The following is a 14,825-nucleotide window of genomic DNA, read 5'->3' on the forward strand; positions in this document are numbered from 1 at the left end:
TCCAGGAAAATGCAGCAGCTTTGCTGCATCCCTTTCTCCCATTCCCATCTCTCCTTCCCTACAACATCACGAGATTAGTTGCACCCCACCATCCTTTGTATATTCCCTGGTTTTAATTGCTCCAGCACTGGTTGCTGAGCTTTCAGCTCCCTGAGCCCCTAAGGTGGAGAAGTCCCTCCTTCAACTCTACTGCGTTTTCTCCTCCTATAAAAGGTGCTGCCTGAAACTGGTTGTTTTCTGTTTCACATCAGATATACAAAACATTTTAAAAGGGACATGCTCATGATGTCATCACTGTATAATGGTGTCAAGCTCTTAGCCTCCACCTTACTGAGCTCTGTCCCCTTGCAGCAAGGTAGTGTGCTAATGTACACCTGAACTGCCTGGCCTGAGCCCAGACACACAAATGCCTATGACTGAAGTGTACATATGTAATTACAAGAAACTATAATAAAGTTAATTGAGTCCTCCTATATTATGTGATCCACGTGTCATACATTAGCTCCTGTAACAACTGTAAGTTTCACACTGTGAGAGTTGCACATCATGACACATCACTGTCATGTCACCAACTTCTTTGTTTGAGCTTTTTGGTCGTCTGTCCCTAATATCTCCTAACGCGCTCACTGTCAAAGGTCTGGTACACTCCTCTGAAACACCTGGGGACATTTCACAGTGTTAAAGGTAATATATAAATGCATGTGTTCTTGCCTGACAATTCTCCCCATCCTTTCCTTGATGTGTGATTACACCAAAGTTTACTTTTAAAAATATCAGTACAGAAACATGGATTTTTAAAAGGCCTCAGATTTGCGTTCTTGTATCTAAAGCACCCACAAGCCTCCTCTGCCTTCAGTGGGACCAAAAAGATGTCTCTAGTTTAAAAGATGGACAGGAAGCCCCTTACCTGTGTGGCCTCAGTTGCGTATGGATGTACATCGCGCAGTACAAGAGAGCAAGCTGCAGAATGCCAGTTTCTGAAACATGCACAAACAGAACAGGTCAAGTTATGCCATCTGGAGACCCCAATACTACTCAATAAATGTATCATCACACCACTGGTGTCTGAATACAGGTCAAAAGGCTGGCATTGTATTTTACTGAACAAACAACTGCACAGTTCCAGTGTTGGGAATATTACCAGATAAATGCTTGAAACATGAGTGTGATACTCCCCTGTTCACTGGGTTTTAACCATTTTACTTAACTGGATGATACCTCTAATGTACTAACAAACAAAAAGCCAGTGAACCCAGTATCAGTCATGATGACGACAGAAAATCTGTTTCCCGAAGTAGAAAAATCTAAAACAAAAAGACAATCTTAATATTTTTTATTTTTTCCAGTGCTTTGATGGTGTGGGTGTACTATACCTTTAAGAGAGTTAAAAGCTAGCAGAACCACCTGACAGCACCAAGTGCTGTGAATAAGATACAGTGCAATATATGGTCCAGCAGCTAGTGTAGCTGGTTGCTGCGAGACAAAAACAAAATTTGAATTAGGCCAATCAGTTTAAATTATACCGAAAAAACAAACTCCAATCAAGTTTGAATTTAGTATATTCGCAAAATTAAAAGCCAATGACACAACCCGATGCTCTGAAGGTGGAAAATTGGGAAAAGTTGAACAGTTGGGAGAGAACTGCCAAAAGACCAACAAATTCATGTATCGCTGGACATCGGAGTGCGTCTGGGAAAATTAACAAACAGTGATTTTCACAACTAATCTTGAACAAAGAGACCTTGGAGTGCAGGTTCATAGCTCCTTGAAAGTGGAGTTGCAGGTAGATAGGATAGTGAAGAAGGCGTTTTGTATGCTTTCCTTTATTGGTCAGAGTATTGAGTACAGGAGTTGGGAGGTCATGTTGTGGCTGTGCAGGACATTGGTGAGGCCACTTTTGGAATATTGTGTGCATTTCTGGTCTCCTTCCTATCAGAAAGACGTTGTGAAACTTGAAAGGGTTCAGAAAAGATTTACAAGGATGTTACCAGGATTGGAGGGTTTTAGCTATAGGGAGAGGCTGAACAGGCTGGGGCTGTATTCCCTGGAGCGTCGGAGGCTGAGGGGTGACCTTATAGAGGTTTACAAAATTATGAGGTGCATGGATAGGATAAATAGACAAAGTCTGTTCCCTGGGGTCAGGGAGTCTAGAACTAGAGGGCGTAGGTTTAGGGTGAGAGGGGAAAGATATAAAAGGGGCAACGTTTTCATGCAGATGGTGGTGCGTGTATGGAATGAGCTGCCAGAGGATTTGGTGGAGGCTGGTACAATTGCAACATTTAGGAGGCATTGGGATGGGTATATGAATAGGAAGGGTTTGGAGGGATATGGGTCGGGTGCTGGCAAATGGGACTAGATTGGGTTGGGATATCTGGTCGGCAAGGACGGATTGGACCGAAGGGTCTGTTTCCATGCTGTACATCTCTATGACCCTATGTAAGCTGCTGGTCAGATCTCTGAGGTACCTGTCTGGTGAAGGCGTTTGCACAGACAAAAATATGAACACTGACCTGAGAGCAAACCTAAAGTGGAAGATAGAAGGAGAAGATTTGACCGCTGGCTGGTTTTGAAATTTGAATTTTTTATTAAATCTTAGTTGAGGGTTTTATTGGACTAGTATTATAGAAGGTAAAGTAAAAGATAGTTTAGAGGAAGGAGTTGTAAATAGCTGTTAGTTAATTATTCTCTGTTATACTTTAAGAAATAAAGTTGTTAAAGTTTTACCTTTGGGATAGTTCTTGGCCTCTCATGGGATAACTGTTTTTCTGTGCTGCTGGTTTAAAATTGTGGGTGGGGGGGGGCAATATTACCCTGTGTTGTGACAATAGGGTCTGGATTACACCAGCTAAGCCAGTATTTATTGCCAGACCTTAAGTGCCCTTGAGAAAGTGGTGGTGTGCTGCTGCTGGGTGGGAGGTTCCAGGACATTGGTGAGGCCTCTTTTGGAATATTCCAAGCAATTCAGGTTGCCCTTCTATAGGAAGGATGCTGTCAAACTAGAGAAAGTGCAGAAAAGATTTGCAGGAATGTTGCTGGGACTGGAGGATCTGAACTATAGGGAGAGGCTGTGAATAGGTTGGGGCTATTTTCCCTGGAGCGGAGGCTGAAAGGTGACCTTATATAGGCTTAGAAAATCATGAGGGGCATACATAGGGTAAACAGACAAGGTCTTTTCACCAGTGTAGGAGAGTCCAAAACGAGAAGGCATAGGTTCAAGGTGAGATGAGAAATATTTAAAAGGGACCCGAGGAGTAACTTCTTCATATTGAAGATAATGCGTGTATAGAATGAGGTGCCAGAGGAAATGGTGGAGGTGGATGCAATTATAACTTTAAAAGGTATTTGGATGGGTACATGAATAGGAGTGGTTTAGAGGGTTACGGGCCAAATGCTGGCAAATGGGATTAATTAAGGCATGGACAAGTTGGACCAAAGGGTCTGTTTCAATGCTGTATGTCAGTATGGCACTGAAGGAATGTGTATACGTAGCTCAGAGGGGAACTTGCCAAGTGGTGGTATTCCCTTGAAATTGCTGCCCTTGTCCTTTAGTTGTGGGTTTGGAAGGTCCTGTTGAAGGAGCCTTGGTGAGTTGTTGTAGATGGTACACACTGCTGCTGCTGACTGTCAGTGGTGGAGGGAGTGGATGTGGTGCCATCAAGTAGGCTGCTTTATTCTGGATGGTGCTGAGCTTCTTGATGTTTGGTGTTGTTGGAATTGCACTCAAAAAGACAACGGTAGTGTATTCCATCACACTCCTGACTGGTGCCTTGTATATCGTGGGTGGATTCTGGGGAGTCAGGAGGCGAGTTACTCGCTCCAGAGTTCCTAACCTCTCAGGGGTGATGTCAGGAAGCATGCTACCACCCTCTTTAGAATCAATATTTACACTCGACTGAATGACTTGAGAAAGACATGATGTGTCTGATTAAAATATCCAACTTCTATAATATTTGAAAAAAGTCAAATTAGTTCAGTACAACTGACTCCATCGCCAGGTCCAAGCAGCTTCGGAAAGTATTGTAACTGGTGACACTGAATTTGCACTGAAGGGCGAGTCAGATAACTCATGTTAGATCAGGGTGGGTCAGTAGGAACTGCAGATTATAGTAACAGAAATTAAGAGCAAAAAATTCTGCCCTATTTCATCATCAGCAGGGAGGGAATCACTGGCAACGTTTTCACCAGGGAGTTGATATATTTCCTGACAATTTTGATTCAGAATGAGAATCTTTGATGCGCTAAATTAGGAAGCTGCTCTATTCACTACATTAAGTTCTTAAAAAAACACTAATCCACAAAACAAGACTGATTCAAATAGAACATTTTTAAATTTCCATCATTGGGACAATAACAGGAACATGACATTTATTGCTTGCAAATCTCTGTGATGGGTTATCGAGTGCAGGCAGGTTTATAGTTTTTTCTTGTCGGAAAGGGAGGGAGCTATAAAGATCAGAATAATCAGAAATACCTAAGCAGCAAAAAAAAAACTCACTTTTGGTGAGGAGGTAGGTTTGATGTTCTTTTTTCTGGGTGACAATATTGGAAGCAATTGTAAAAAGGGATCCTTCATCAATCCTCATTGAGTCTTAGATAAACAATAAGTTGCTATGGGATGGCATACACTCAACAATATGTGTAATGTAAAAAGACTGACAATTGATATTGCAGTTTTAACACAGATGTGAAGAATAGAGAAATCTCCAAACTGAAATGGCCCGTGAACCTGCTCCACTGTTCAGTAAGATCATGTCTGATCTAGTTATTCCACGTTCCTGCCTACCCCTGATAATCTTTCACCCCTTATGCTTATCAAGAATCTATGTCTGCCTTAAAAATATTCAAGGACTCCATTTCCACCTCCTTTTTAGGAAAAGGGTTCCATAGACTCATGAGCCCTTTCGAAAAACAAACTCTCTTCTGTCAAAAATGAGCCACACCTTATTTTTAAACTATGACCTTGTCCAAGATTCTCCAACAAATGGAAACATCATCTGTGGAAAGGATGTCCAGCATCTTACTTTTCAATCAAGTTGTCTCTTACTCTTCTAAACTCCAGTGGATAGAAGCCCGGCCTGCCTAACGTTTTCACTCATTCCAGCTATTAGTCAAATAAGCTTCCTCTGAATCCCTAACAATGAACAAACATTGTAAACGTTGTCTTTTTATTTTTCTGTATTTTAAATTGAGGACTGAAATGAGTAAAGATTTGTTTTAAAACCAAGAATTACTCCTGGAAGATTGCTGCATGTTTTAAAGGCAAGTAATCGGTTAAACTCATTGTGAACAGTGTTTGTAGAGATGCTGGTTCCAACAGTGGCTGAAGTATGGTTTGCGGACAAACTGGGGACCAGGGGTCGTGTACAGACACAGATTTGGTTATCAACAAAGCTCATTGATCTGTAGATTAGCAACTAATTATTGACTAAAAAAGGATAGGGGGATTCCTTCAGACCCCCACAAGCTCAGGAGCTCCCTGTTTGCTGCAGTAAAAGCTATTTTAAGCATGAAGAAAACAAGTTTATTTTCCTTCCAGTATTTACTGTGAGCTGTGACTTTTAATTGATAAGCAAAGACCTTTCATAAAAGAACATAGAACATCATAGCACAGCACAAGCCCTTCGACCCTCGATGTTGTGCCAGCTTTCTATCCAACTCCAAGATCAGACTAATCTACGTACCCGTCATTGTACTAACTTCTATGTGCCTATCCAAGAGTTGCTTAAACGTCCCTAATGTATCTGACTCTACTACCATTGCTGGCAGTGCACTCCATGCGTCCACCACCCCCTGTGTAAAGAACCTCCCCCTGACATCTCCCCTATATCTTCCTCCAATCACCTTAAAATTATGACCCTTCGTGACAGCCATTTCTGCCATGGGAAAAGGTCTCTGGCTATCTACTCTATCGATGCCTCTCATTACCTTGTATACCTCTATCAAGTCACCGCTCTTCCTTCTCACCAGTGTAAAAAGCCCTAGCTCACTCAACCTCTCTTCAGAAAACAAGCCCTCCAAACCAGGCAGTATCCTGGTAAACTTCCTCTGCACCCTCTCTAAAGCATCTACATCTTTCCTATAAAGAGGCAACCAGAAGTGAACACTGTATTCCAAGTGTGGTCTAAGCAAGGCTCTGTAGAGCTGCAGCATAATCTTGCAGCTCTTAAACTCAATCCCCCTGCTTGTGAAAACAAACACATCATATGCCTTCTTAACAACCCTAGCAACTTTGAGGGATCTATGGACATGGACTCAAGATCCCTCTGTTCCCCAACACCGCCAAGAATTCTACCTTTAACCCTGCATTCTAACTTCCAAGTGAATGACTTAACACTTTTCCAGATTGAACTCCATCTGCCACTTAACAGCCTAGTTCTGCATCCTGAGAGTGAGCACTGCAGATGCTGGAGATCAGAGGAGAGAGTGTGGTGCTGGAAAAGCACAGCCAGTCAGGCAACATCTAAGGAGCAGGAGAACTGATGTTTCGCGAAAAGCCGTTCATCAGGAACTTCTGCATCCTGTCAATGCCTCATTGCAACCACCCTCCACACTATCCACAACTCCACCAAACTTTGTATCATCAGCAAAATATAATAAACAAACCAATCACTCACAAACCAGTGTAAGTAACTGGAGAAGGAAGAATGAAACAGCATTCTGATCAGCACAAGGAGAATCTCAGCAGATTCTGTGAACAAAGATCACTAAATTGCTCTCCTGACTTTTGCTTCATTCGTAACGTCAATCTTTTTCTGTATACGTATGTGCATGCATGTGTAAGGGGAAATTTAAAGATATTAGAGGTTTAATTAATAAAACTAACTGCCAGCAGTTCATAACAATTTACCTATCATCTAATAATTTGTAATGAAAAAGCAATGTTTAAATACAAAATTCTGGGGTCAACCTGCGTCTAAATGACAGGTAAATGTTTTCAAAATCTTTAATTGCTGTGAAGGCTGTACGAATAGCATTGCTTGATTTCAAGGTGCACTATTTGTTGTGTGTGTGTGTGTGTCACAGTGGCTCAGGGGTTAGCCAGGTTCAATACCACCCTTGGGCAACTGCCTGTCCATGCGTAGTTTGCATGTTATCCCCACATTTGTGTGGGTTTCCTCCAAGTGCTCCGGTTTCCCCCCTCAGTCCAAACATATGCAGGTTAGCGTGGATTGGCCACGCTAAATTGTCCCATTGTGCCCAGGGATGTGCAGGTTAAATGGGCTAGCCATAGGAAATGCACGATTATAGGGATTGGGTAGGGGGTGCATCTGTGTGGGGTGTTCTTTGGAGGCTTGGTGGGGCCTCATTCCTGATGAAGGGCTTTTGCCCAAAACATCAAACCTCCAGCTCCTTGGATGCTGCCAAACCTGCTGCACTTTTCCAGCACCACATCCCTGACTCTACAGACCGAATGGCCTCATTCCACCCTAGGGATTCTATGATCCTACCTCAAGGAGAAGTAACAGCACCCAAACTTTAGTTCTCATCTGTCCTTCTTTAAATACCCCGAACACAACAGTCCCCCACTCCTGAACTTGGCCACCCTTCCCCCTCACCCCACTCCTGACCCCACCCCCCCTCACCCCACTCCTGACCCCTTCCCCCTCACCCCACTCCTGACCCCTTCCCCCTCACCCCACTCCTGACCCACCCCCCCTCACCCCACTCCTGACCCCACCCCCCCTCACCCCACTCCTGACCCCACCCCCCCTCACCCCCCTCACCCCACTCCTGACCCCTTCCCCCTCACCCCACTCCTGACCCCACCCCCCCTCACCCCACTCCTGACCCCACCCCCCCTCACCCCACTCCTGACCCCACCCCCCCTCACCCCACTCCTGACCCCACCCCCCCTCACCCCACTCCTGACCCCCCCCCACTCCAACGTGTCGGTGAGTGACACCGCCCTGAGAAAGGGAGCAGGGTGCCGGGGCCGTGCCGACCCCGGGGGAGGTGTGTGTGGGTGGGTGGGTGGGTGGGTTCTGTCCCCTTACCCCAGCGGCAGGCTCCTCCCGGTCCGCAGCAACAACCTCCTCAGCGCCATCACAACTCCCGAGTCCAGGGGACTCACGGAGGGGACATGACCTCACCGCGCACTCTACGTCACCACGCTGAAGGTAGGGCATCATGGGAGTTGTAGTCACCTTATCCACCTCCTCCCTGACTCCCCCATCCACACCCCCACCATCTCCCTTAGCCCAACCCAGCCCAGCCCCTCCCTCACTCCCCCCACCACCTCCCTTAACCCAGCCCAGCCCCTCCCTCACTCCCCCCACCACCTCCCTTAACCCAGCCCAGCCCCTCCCTCACTCCCCCCACCACCTCCCTTAACCCAGCCCAGCCCCTCCCTCACTCCCCCCACCACCTCCCTTAACCCAGCCCAGCCGCTCCCTCACTCCCCCCACCACCTCCCATAACCCAGCCCAGCCCCTCCCTCACTCCCCCCACCACCTCCCTTAACCCAGCCCAGCCCCTCCCTCACTCCCCCACCATCTCCCATAACCCAACCCAGCCCCTCCCTCACTCCCCCACCATCTCCCATAACCCAACCCAGCCCCTCCCTCACTCCCCCCACCATCTCCCATAACCCAACCCAGCCCAGCCCCTCCCTCACTCCCCCACCATCTCCCATAACCCAACCCAGCCCCTCCCTCACTCCCCCACCATCTCCCATAACCCAACCCAGCCCCTCCCTCACTCCCCCACCATCTCCCATAACCCAACCCAGCCCCTCCCTCACTCCCCCACCATCTCCCATAACCCAACCCAGCCCCTCCCTCACTCCCCCCACCATCTCCCATAACCCAGCCCAGCCCCTCCCTCACTCCCCCCACCACCTCCCTTAACCCAGCCCAGCCCCTCCCTCACTCCCCCCACCATCTCCCATAACCCAGCCCAGCCCCTCCCTCACTCCCCCCACCATCTCCCATAACCCAGCCCCGCCGCCCCTCCCTCACTCCCCCCACCATCTCCCTTAACCCAGCCCAGCCTCTCCCTGAGTCCCCCCACCACCTCCCTTAACCCAACCCAGCCGCCCCTCCCTCACTCCCCCACCATCTCGCATAACCCAACCCAGCCCCTCCCTCACTCCCCCCACCATCTCCCATAACCCAACCCAGCCGCCCCTCCCTCACTCCCCCACCATCTCCCATAACCCAACCCAGCCCCTCCCTCACTCCCCCACCATCTCCCATAACCCAACCCAGCCCCTCCCTCACTCCCCCCACCATCTCCCATAACCCAACCCAGCCCCTCCCTCACTCCCCCACCATCTCCCATAACCCAACCCAGCCCCTCCCTCACTCCCCCACCATCTCCCATAACCCAACCCAGCCCCTCCCTCACTCCCCCACCATCTCCCATAACCCAACCCAGCCCCTCCCTCACTCCCCCCACCATCTCCCATAACCCAGCCCAGCCCAGCCCCTCCCTCACTCCCCCCACCACCTCCCTTAACCCAGCCCAGCCCCTCCCTCACTCCCCCACCATCTCCCTTAACCCAGCCCAGCCCCGCCGCCCCTCCCTCACTCCCCCCACCATCTCCCATAACCCAGCCCAGCCCCTCCCTCACTCCCCCCACCATCTCCCATAACCCAGCCCAGCCCCTCCCTCACTCCCCCACTCCCCCACCATCTCCCATAACCCAGCCCCGCCGCCCCTCCCTCACTCCCCCCACCATCTCCCTTAACCCAGCCCAGCCCCGCCCCTCCCTCACTCCCCCCACCATCTCCCATAACCCAGCCCAGCCTCTCCCTGAGTCCCCCCACCACCTCCCTTAACCCAGCCCAGCCCCTCCCTCACTCCCCCCACCATCTCCCATAACCCAACCCAGCTCCTCCCTCACTCCCCCCACCATCTCCCATAACCCAACCCAGCCGCCCCTCCCTCACTCCCCCACCATCTCCCATAACCCAACCCAGCCCCTCCCTCACTCCCCCCACCATCTCCCATAACCCAACCCAGCCGCCCCTCCCTCACTCCCCCACCATCTCCCATAACCCAACCCAGCCCCTCCCTCACTCCCCCCACCATCTCCCATAACCCAACCCAGCCCCTCCCTCACTCCCCCCACCATCACCCATAACCCAGCCCAGCCCAGCCCCTCCCTCACTCTCCCACAATCTCCTTTAACCCACCCCCTCCTTCACTCCCCCCACACCCTCACAATCTCCCTCATTCCCTCCACAATCTCCCTCACTCCTCCACACCCTCACAATCTCCGTCACTCCCCCCCACAACCCCACAATCTTCCTCACTACACCCCACATCCCCACAATGTCCCTCACTCCCCACCACAACCCCACAATCTCCCTCACTCCTCCCACACCCCCACAATCTCCCTCATTACTCCCACAATCTCCATCACTACCCTCACCCCCACAATCTCCCTCACAACCTCGCAATCTCCCTCACTCCCCCCTCACCCCCACAATCTCCCTCAATCCCCCCACAACCCTGCAATCTCACTCACTACCCCCACAATCTCCTGCACTACCCCCCACACCCCCTCAATCTCCCTCACTCCCCCCACAACCCCTCAATCTCCCTCACTCCCCGCACACCCCCACAATCTCCCTCGCTACCCCCAACACCCCCACAATCTCCCTCACTCTCCCACAACCCTGCAATCTCCCTCACTCCCCCCACAATCTCCCTCACTACTCTCACACCCTCCCTCACTCCCCCATACCCTCCCTCACTCCCCCACCCCCACAATCTCTCTCCCTCACTCCCCCATCCCATCAATCTCCCTCACTCCTCCCCACAATCTCCCTCACTCCTCCCCACAATCTCCCTCACTCCCTCCCCACACCCCCACAATCTACCTCACTCCCCCCCACACCTCCACAATCTCCCCTTATCCCCACTCCCACACTCTCCCTCATTCCCCCCCAGCCCCACCCTCTCCCCTCACTCCCTCCCCCACACTCCCACCCCAATCTCCCTCCCTCCGTCCTCCACAACCCCACAATCTCCCTCCCTCCCTCCTCCACAGCCCCACAATCTCCCTCACTCTCCCCGATAGTCAGACCAGAATTTCTATAGGTATCCATGAAGAAAAATATTAATTAAAATGAATGTTGGTCCTCTGGAGTGTGAGAATGGAGAGTTAATAGTAGATGATAAAGAACTTCTGGTTGTAATGAATAAATAATTTTGGGGAGACAAAGTACATTCCAGTAATAGTTGTAAATCATTGGGTGTAAAGGGATAAAGGAATGTAGCAAAATTAGAAATGCAGTGAATTGATAATTTCCAAATACCCGATAAAGATATGTTCCACCACACTGCAAATGTTACCCCTCTCTTGAAGATCTGAAAGAGGCGAAAAAAAGTTACAATTTACATCAGTGACTTAGATGAGGGAACTAAGACAGAGTAGCTAGATTTGCAGGTGACACCAAGTTTTAAAGGAAAGGATCTTGTGAAGAGGACAAGGACGTTACAGATGGATTATAGTTAGGTAGGGTGAGTGGGGGAAGAAATCTGACAGTTGTGATATAATGTGTCAGAAAATTTGTCAGAAAGGATTTTAAAAAGTATGTTATGTCAATATAGAACAACCACAGAATTCCGAGTGTTGAGGGATTAAGTGTTCTGGTGTACAACTCAAAAGTTAGTGTGCCGGCAAAACATGTAATCGGGGAGGCTAATGGGATAGCAGCCTTTATTATAAGAGGACTTAATTATAAAAGTCAGAAAGTTATGCTTCAGTTATACAGAGCTTTATGAGGCCACACCTTCAATACTGAGTATAGTTTTGGTTTCCTTATTTGAGGAAGTTTGCGGATGGATTAGAAGCATTTCAAGGGGCTCTACCAGATTGATACTTGGATTGAACGGTTTGGCTCATGGTTAAAGTTTGTACAAGCTGGTGTCACTTGAGGTCAGGATAACATGGAATGGTTTGATTGATGTTTATAAGATCCTGACTGGTTCTGGATGTGAGTTTGCTCGCTAAGCTGGAAGGTCCAGTTTCAGATGTTTCATCACCATATAAGATAACATTTTCAGTGAGTCTCTGGTGAAGCACTGGTGTTAGTGACTTCTTTCTATTTATGTGTTGTGGTTTCCTTGTGGTGGTGATGTCATTTCCCATTCTTTTTCTCAGGGTTGGTAAATGGAGTAGTAGGTCAATGTGGTTTTTTTAGATTAGATTACTTACAGTGTGGAAACAGGCCCTTCGGCCCAACAAGTCCACACCGACCCTCCGAAGAGCAACCCACCCAGACCCATTCCCCTACATTTACCCCTTCACCTAACACTACGGGCAATTTCCCATGGCCAGTTCACCTAATCTGCACATTTTTGGACTGTGGGAGGAAACCGGAGCACCCGGAGGAAACACTGGCAGAATGTGCAAACTCCACACAGTTGCCCGAGGCGGGGAATTGAACCTGGGTCTCTGGCGCTGTGAGGCAGTAGTGCTAACCACTGTGCCACCTTGCCGCCCGTGTTTGTTGATGGAGTTCCGGTTGGAGTGCCATGCTTCGAGGAATTTTTGTGCGCGTGTCTCTGTTTGGCTTGTCCTGGGATGGATGTGTTGTCCCAGTCAAAGTGGTGTCCTTCCTCACCTGTTTGTAAGGATACTAGTGAAAGTGGGTCATTTCTTTATGTGGATTTTCTCAAAACCCACTAATCCTGAATGGTCCTGAAAGGGTGAATGTGGAAAGGATTCTTTCTCATGTTGGACGGTCCAGACCTGGTTACCTGGATTTTAAAATTATGGGTTGACCTTTTATGACAATGATTAGGAGAATTCTTTATCTTTCTGAGAATCACTACAGCTTGGAAGCAGGCCATTCAGTCCATTGAGTCCAGACCAACTCTAACAGCATCCCACTCAGACCTACCCCCCTCCCATCCCTGCATTTCCCATGGCCAATCCACCCTAACCTGCACATCTCTGGACGTTATGGGACAATTTCCAATGGACTGTGGGAGGAAACCAGAGCTCCCGGAGGAAACCCATGCAGACATGGGGAGAATGTGCAAACTCCACGTAGACCGTCGCCCAAAGATGGAATCGAACCTGGGTCCCTGGCACTGTGAGGCAGCAGTGCTAACCACTGAGCCATCAAGTCATACAATTTTGGATCTGTCTGCCTCAGAAGATGGTGGAGGCGGGATCATAGAGATGTACAGCATGGAAACAGTCCCTTCAGTCCAACTCATCCATGCCGATCAGATATCCTAAACTAATCTAGTCCCATTTGCTAGCACTTGGCCCATATCCCTCGAAACCCTTCCTATTCATGTACCCATCCACATGCCAAATGCTGTAACTTTACCAGCCTCCACCACTTCTTCTGATAGCTTATTCCATACACACACCAACCTCTGTGTGAAAACATTGCCCCTTAGGTTCCTTTAAATCTTTCCCTCTCACCATAAACCTATTCCCTCTGGTTCTGGACTCCTCCACGCAGGGAAAAGACTTTGTCTATTTACCCTATCCCTGCCCCTCATGATTTTATAAACCTCTATAAGGTCACCCCTCAGCCTCCGACGCTCCAGGGAAAGCAGCTCCAGCCTATTCAACCTCTCCCTGCAGCTCAAACCCTCCAATCCTGGCAACATCCTTGTAAATCTGTTCCAAACCCTTTCAAATTTCACAATGTGATTGAATATTTTTAAGGAATAGGGGTGCTTGTCAGGGAAGAGAGTCAGATGGCTTCAGGGGTGAGTGGGAATGTGGAATTCAAAACACAAACATCTTAATCAGTGGGGCAGCAGGCGTGACGGGCCAAATAGCTTATTTCTGCTAATTTGAGTGTTCCCTCGGATTCCATTGGCAGCTATTGCAAAGATGAACATGGTGTGCCTGGAGTCTTGATTGTACTTTAACTGACGTTATAGAAACTGATGATTTGACCATTGATTTCAAAGCCGTTATAATTGTCTGCCGCATTGTCACAGGCACAAGATTTCAAAATGATCTTTTGTTTGTCAAGCACTTTGGGATGTAGCCAGTAACAGAGCCTTCAATTTCTTAGGAGCCTTGATCTGGTTCTTTTGCGCACGTTGACCCTTTGTAACAGTCTGAAAACACTATCAGTTTTCCCTTTTTATGCTAATGGCACCTCACCACCATCCCTCTCACTTCTGCTCTGTCGAAGCTGCCAAATTGCTAGACTGATATCAGTAATGGGAGAAGGTGAGCACTGCAGATGCTGGAGATCAGAGTCAAAAAGAATGGTGCTGGAAAAGCACAGCCGGTCAGGCAGCATCCAGGTAGCAGGAGAGTCGACATTCCTGATGAAGAGCTTATGCTCGAAACGTCAACTCTCCTGCTCTTCAGATGCTGCCTTGACCAGCTGTGCTTTTCCAGCACCACACTTTTTGACTCTGATATCAGTATTAGATCAGCATAAATTTCCAGCAATTATTTACTATGAAAACCCAAACCCCTATTATCTTCAAAGCCTCGCTGGGTCCCCTCTCCCTGGCCATCGTCCTGCTTTGGACCAGACTGTCTGCGTCTTTGGTGTCATCAAATCATCTATCCGTGCTATCACAAAGACCGTCTATTTCCAACACTTGTGATGTCACTTAATTCTGAGGCTGTCTCATTTGTTGCTGAAACCCTACTTCTGTGACATCATCACAGAATTGTTACACCGAGGAAAGGCCATTCAGTCTGCCGTGACTGCATTGCTTCTTCAAATGTACATTTCATAGAGTACCATTCTTTTACCTCCTGTACATTCTCCCTCCATCTCACCATCTAATTCCCTCTTGAAAGCCTCAATTGAACATGTCTCCACCACACACTTTCAGGCAACGCATTTCAGAGAAATTTCATTGCAGCAAAATGTTTTCCT

General features: G+C 48.4%; 2 protein-coding genes across 2 annotated transcripts in view; one reads left to right on the forward strand and one right to left on the reverse strand.

The window, feature by feature from the left end:
• Positions 1–8,106, reverse strand: part of LOC140492644 (very long-chain specific acyl-CoA dehydrogenase, mitochondrial-like) — a 76,523-nt gene extending 68,417 nt beyond the window's left edge. The window contains exons 1-2 of the mRNA XM_072591677.1: positions 7,995–8,106; positions 908–977 (exon numbers count right to left, since the gene is read on the reverse strand). Coding sequence (XP_072447778.1) covers positions 908–977; positions 7,995–8,044 — 120 coding nt within the window. The 5' untranslated portion in view covers positions 8,045–8,106. The remainder of the gene's footprint in view (positions 1–907; positions 978–7,994) is intronic.
• LOC140492474 (disks large homolog 1-like) overlaps positions 1–14,825 on the forward strand; it is a 400,047-nt gene that overhangs the window by 147,440 nt on the left and 237,782 nt on the right. The gene's annotated exons all lie outside the window — the stretch shown is intronic.

Source organism: Chiloscyllium punctatum, chromosome 21, assembly GCF_047496795.1.
Source record: "Chiloscyllium punctatum isolate Juve2018m chromosome 21, sChiPun1.3, whole genome shotgun sequence".
In the NCBI taxonomy this organism is placed as follows: domain Eukaryota; kingdom Metazoa; phylum Chordata; class Chondrichthyes; order Orectolobiformes; family Hemiscylliidae; genus Chiloscyllium; species Chiloscyllium punctatum.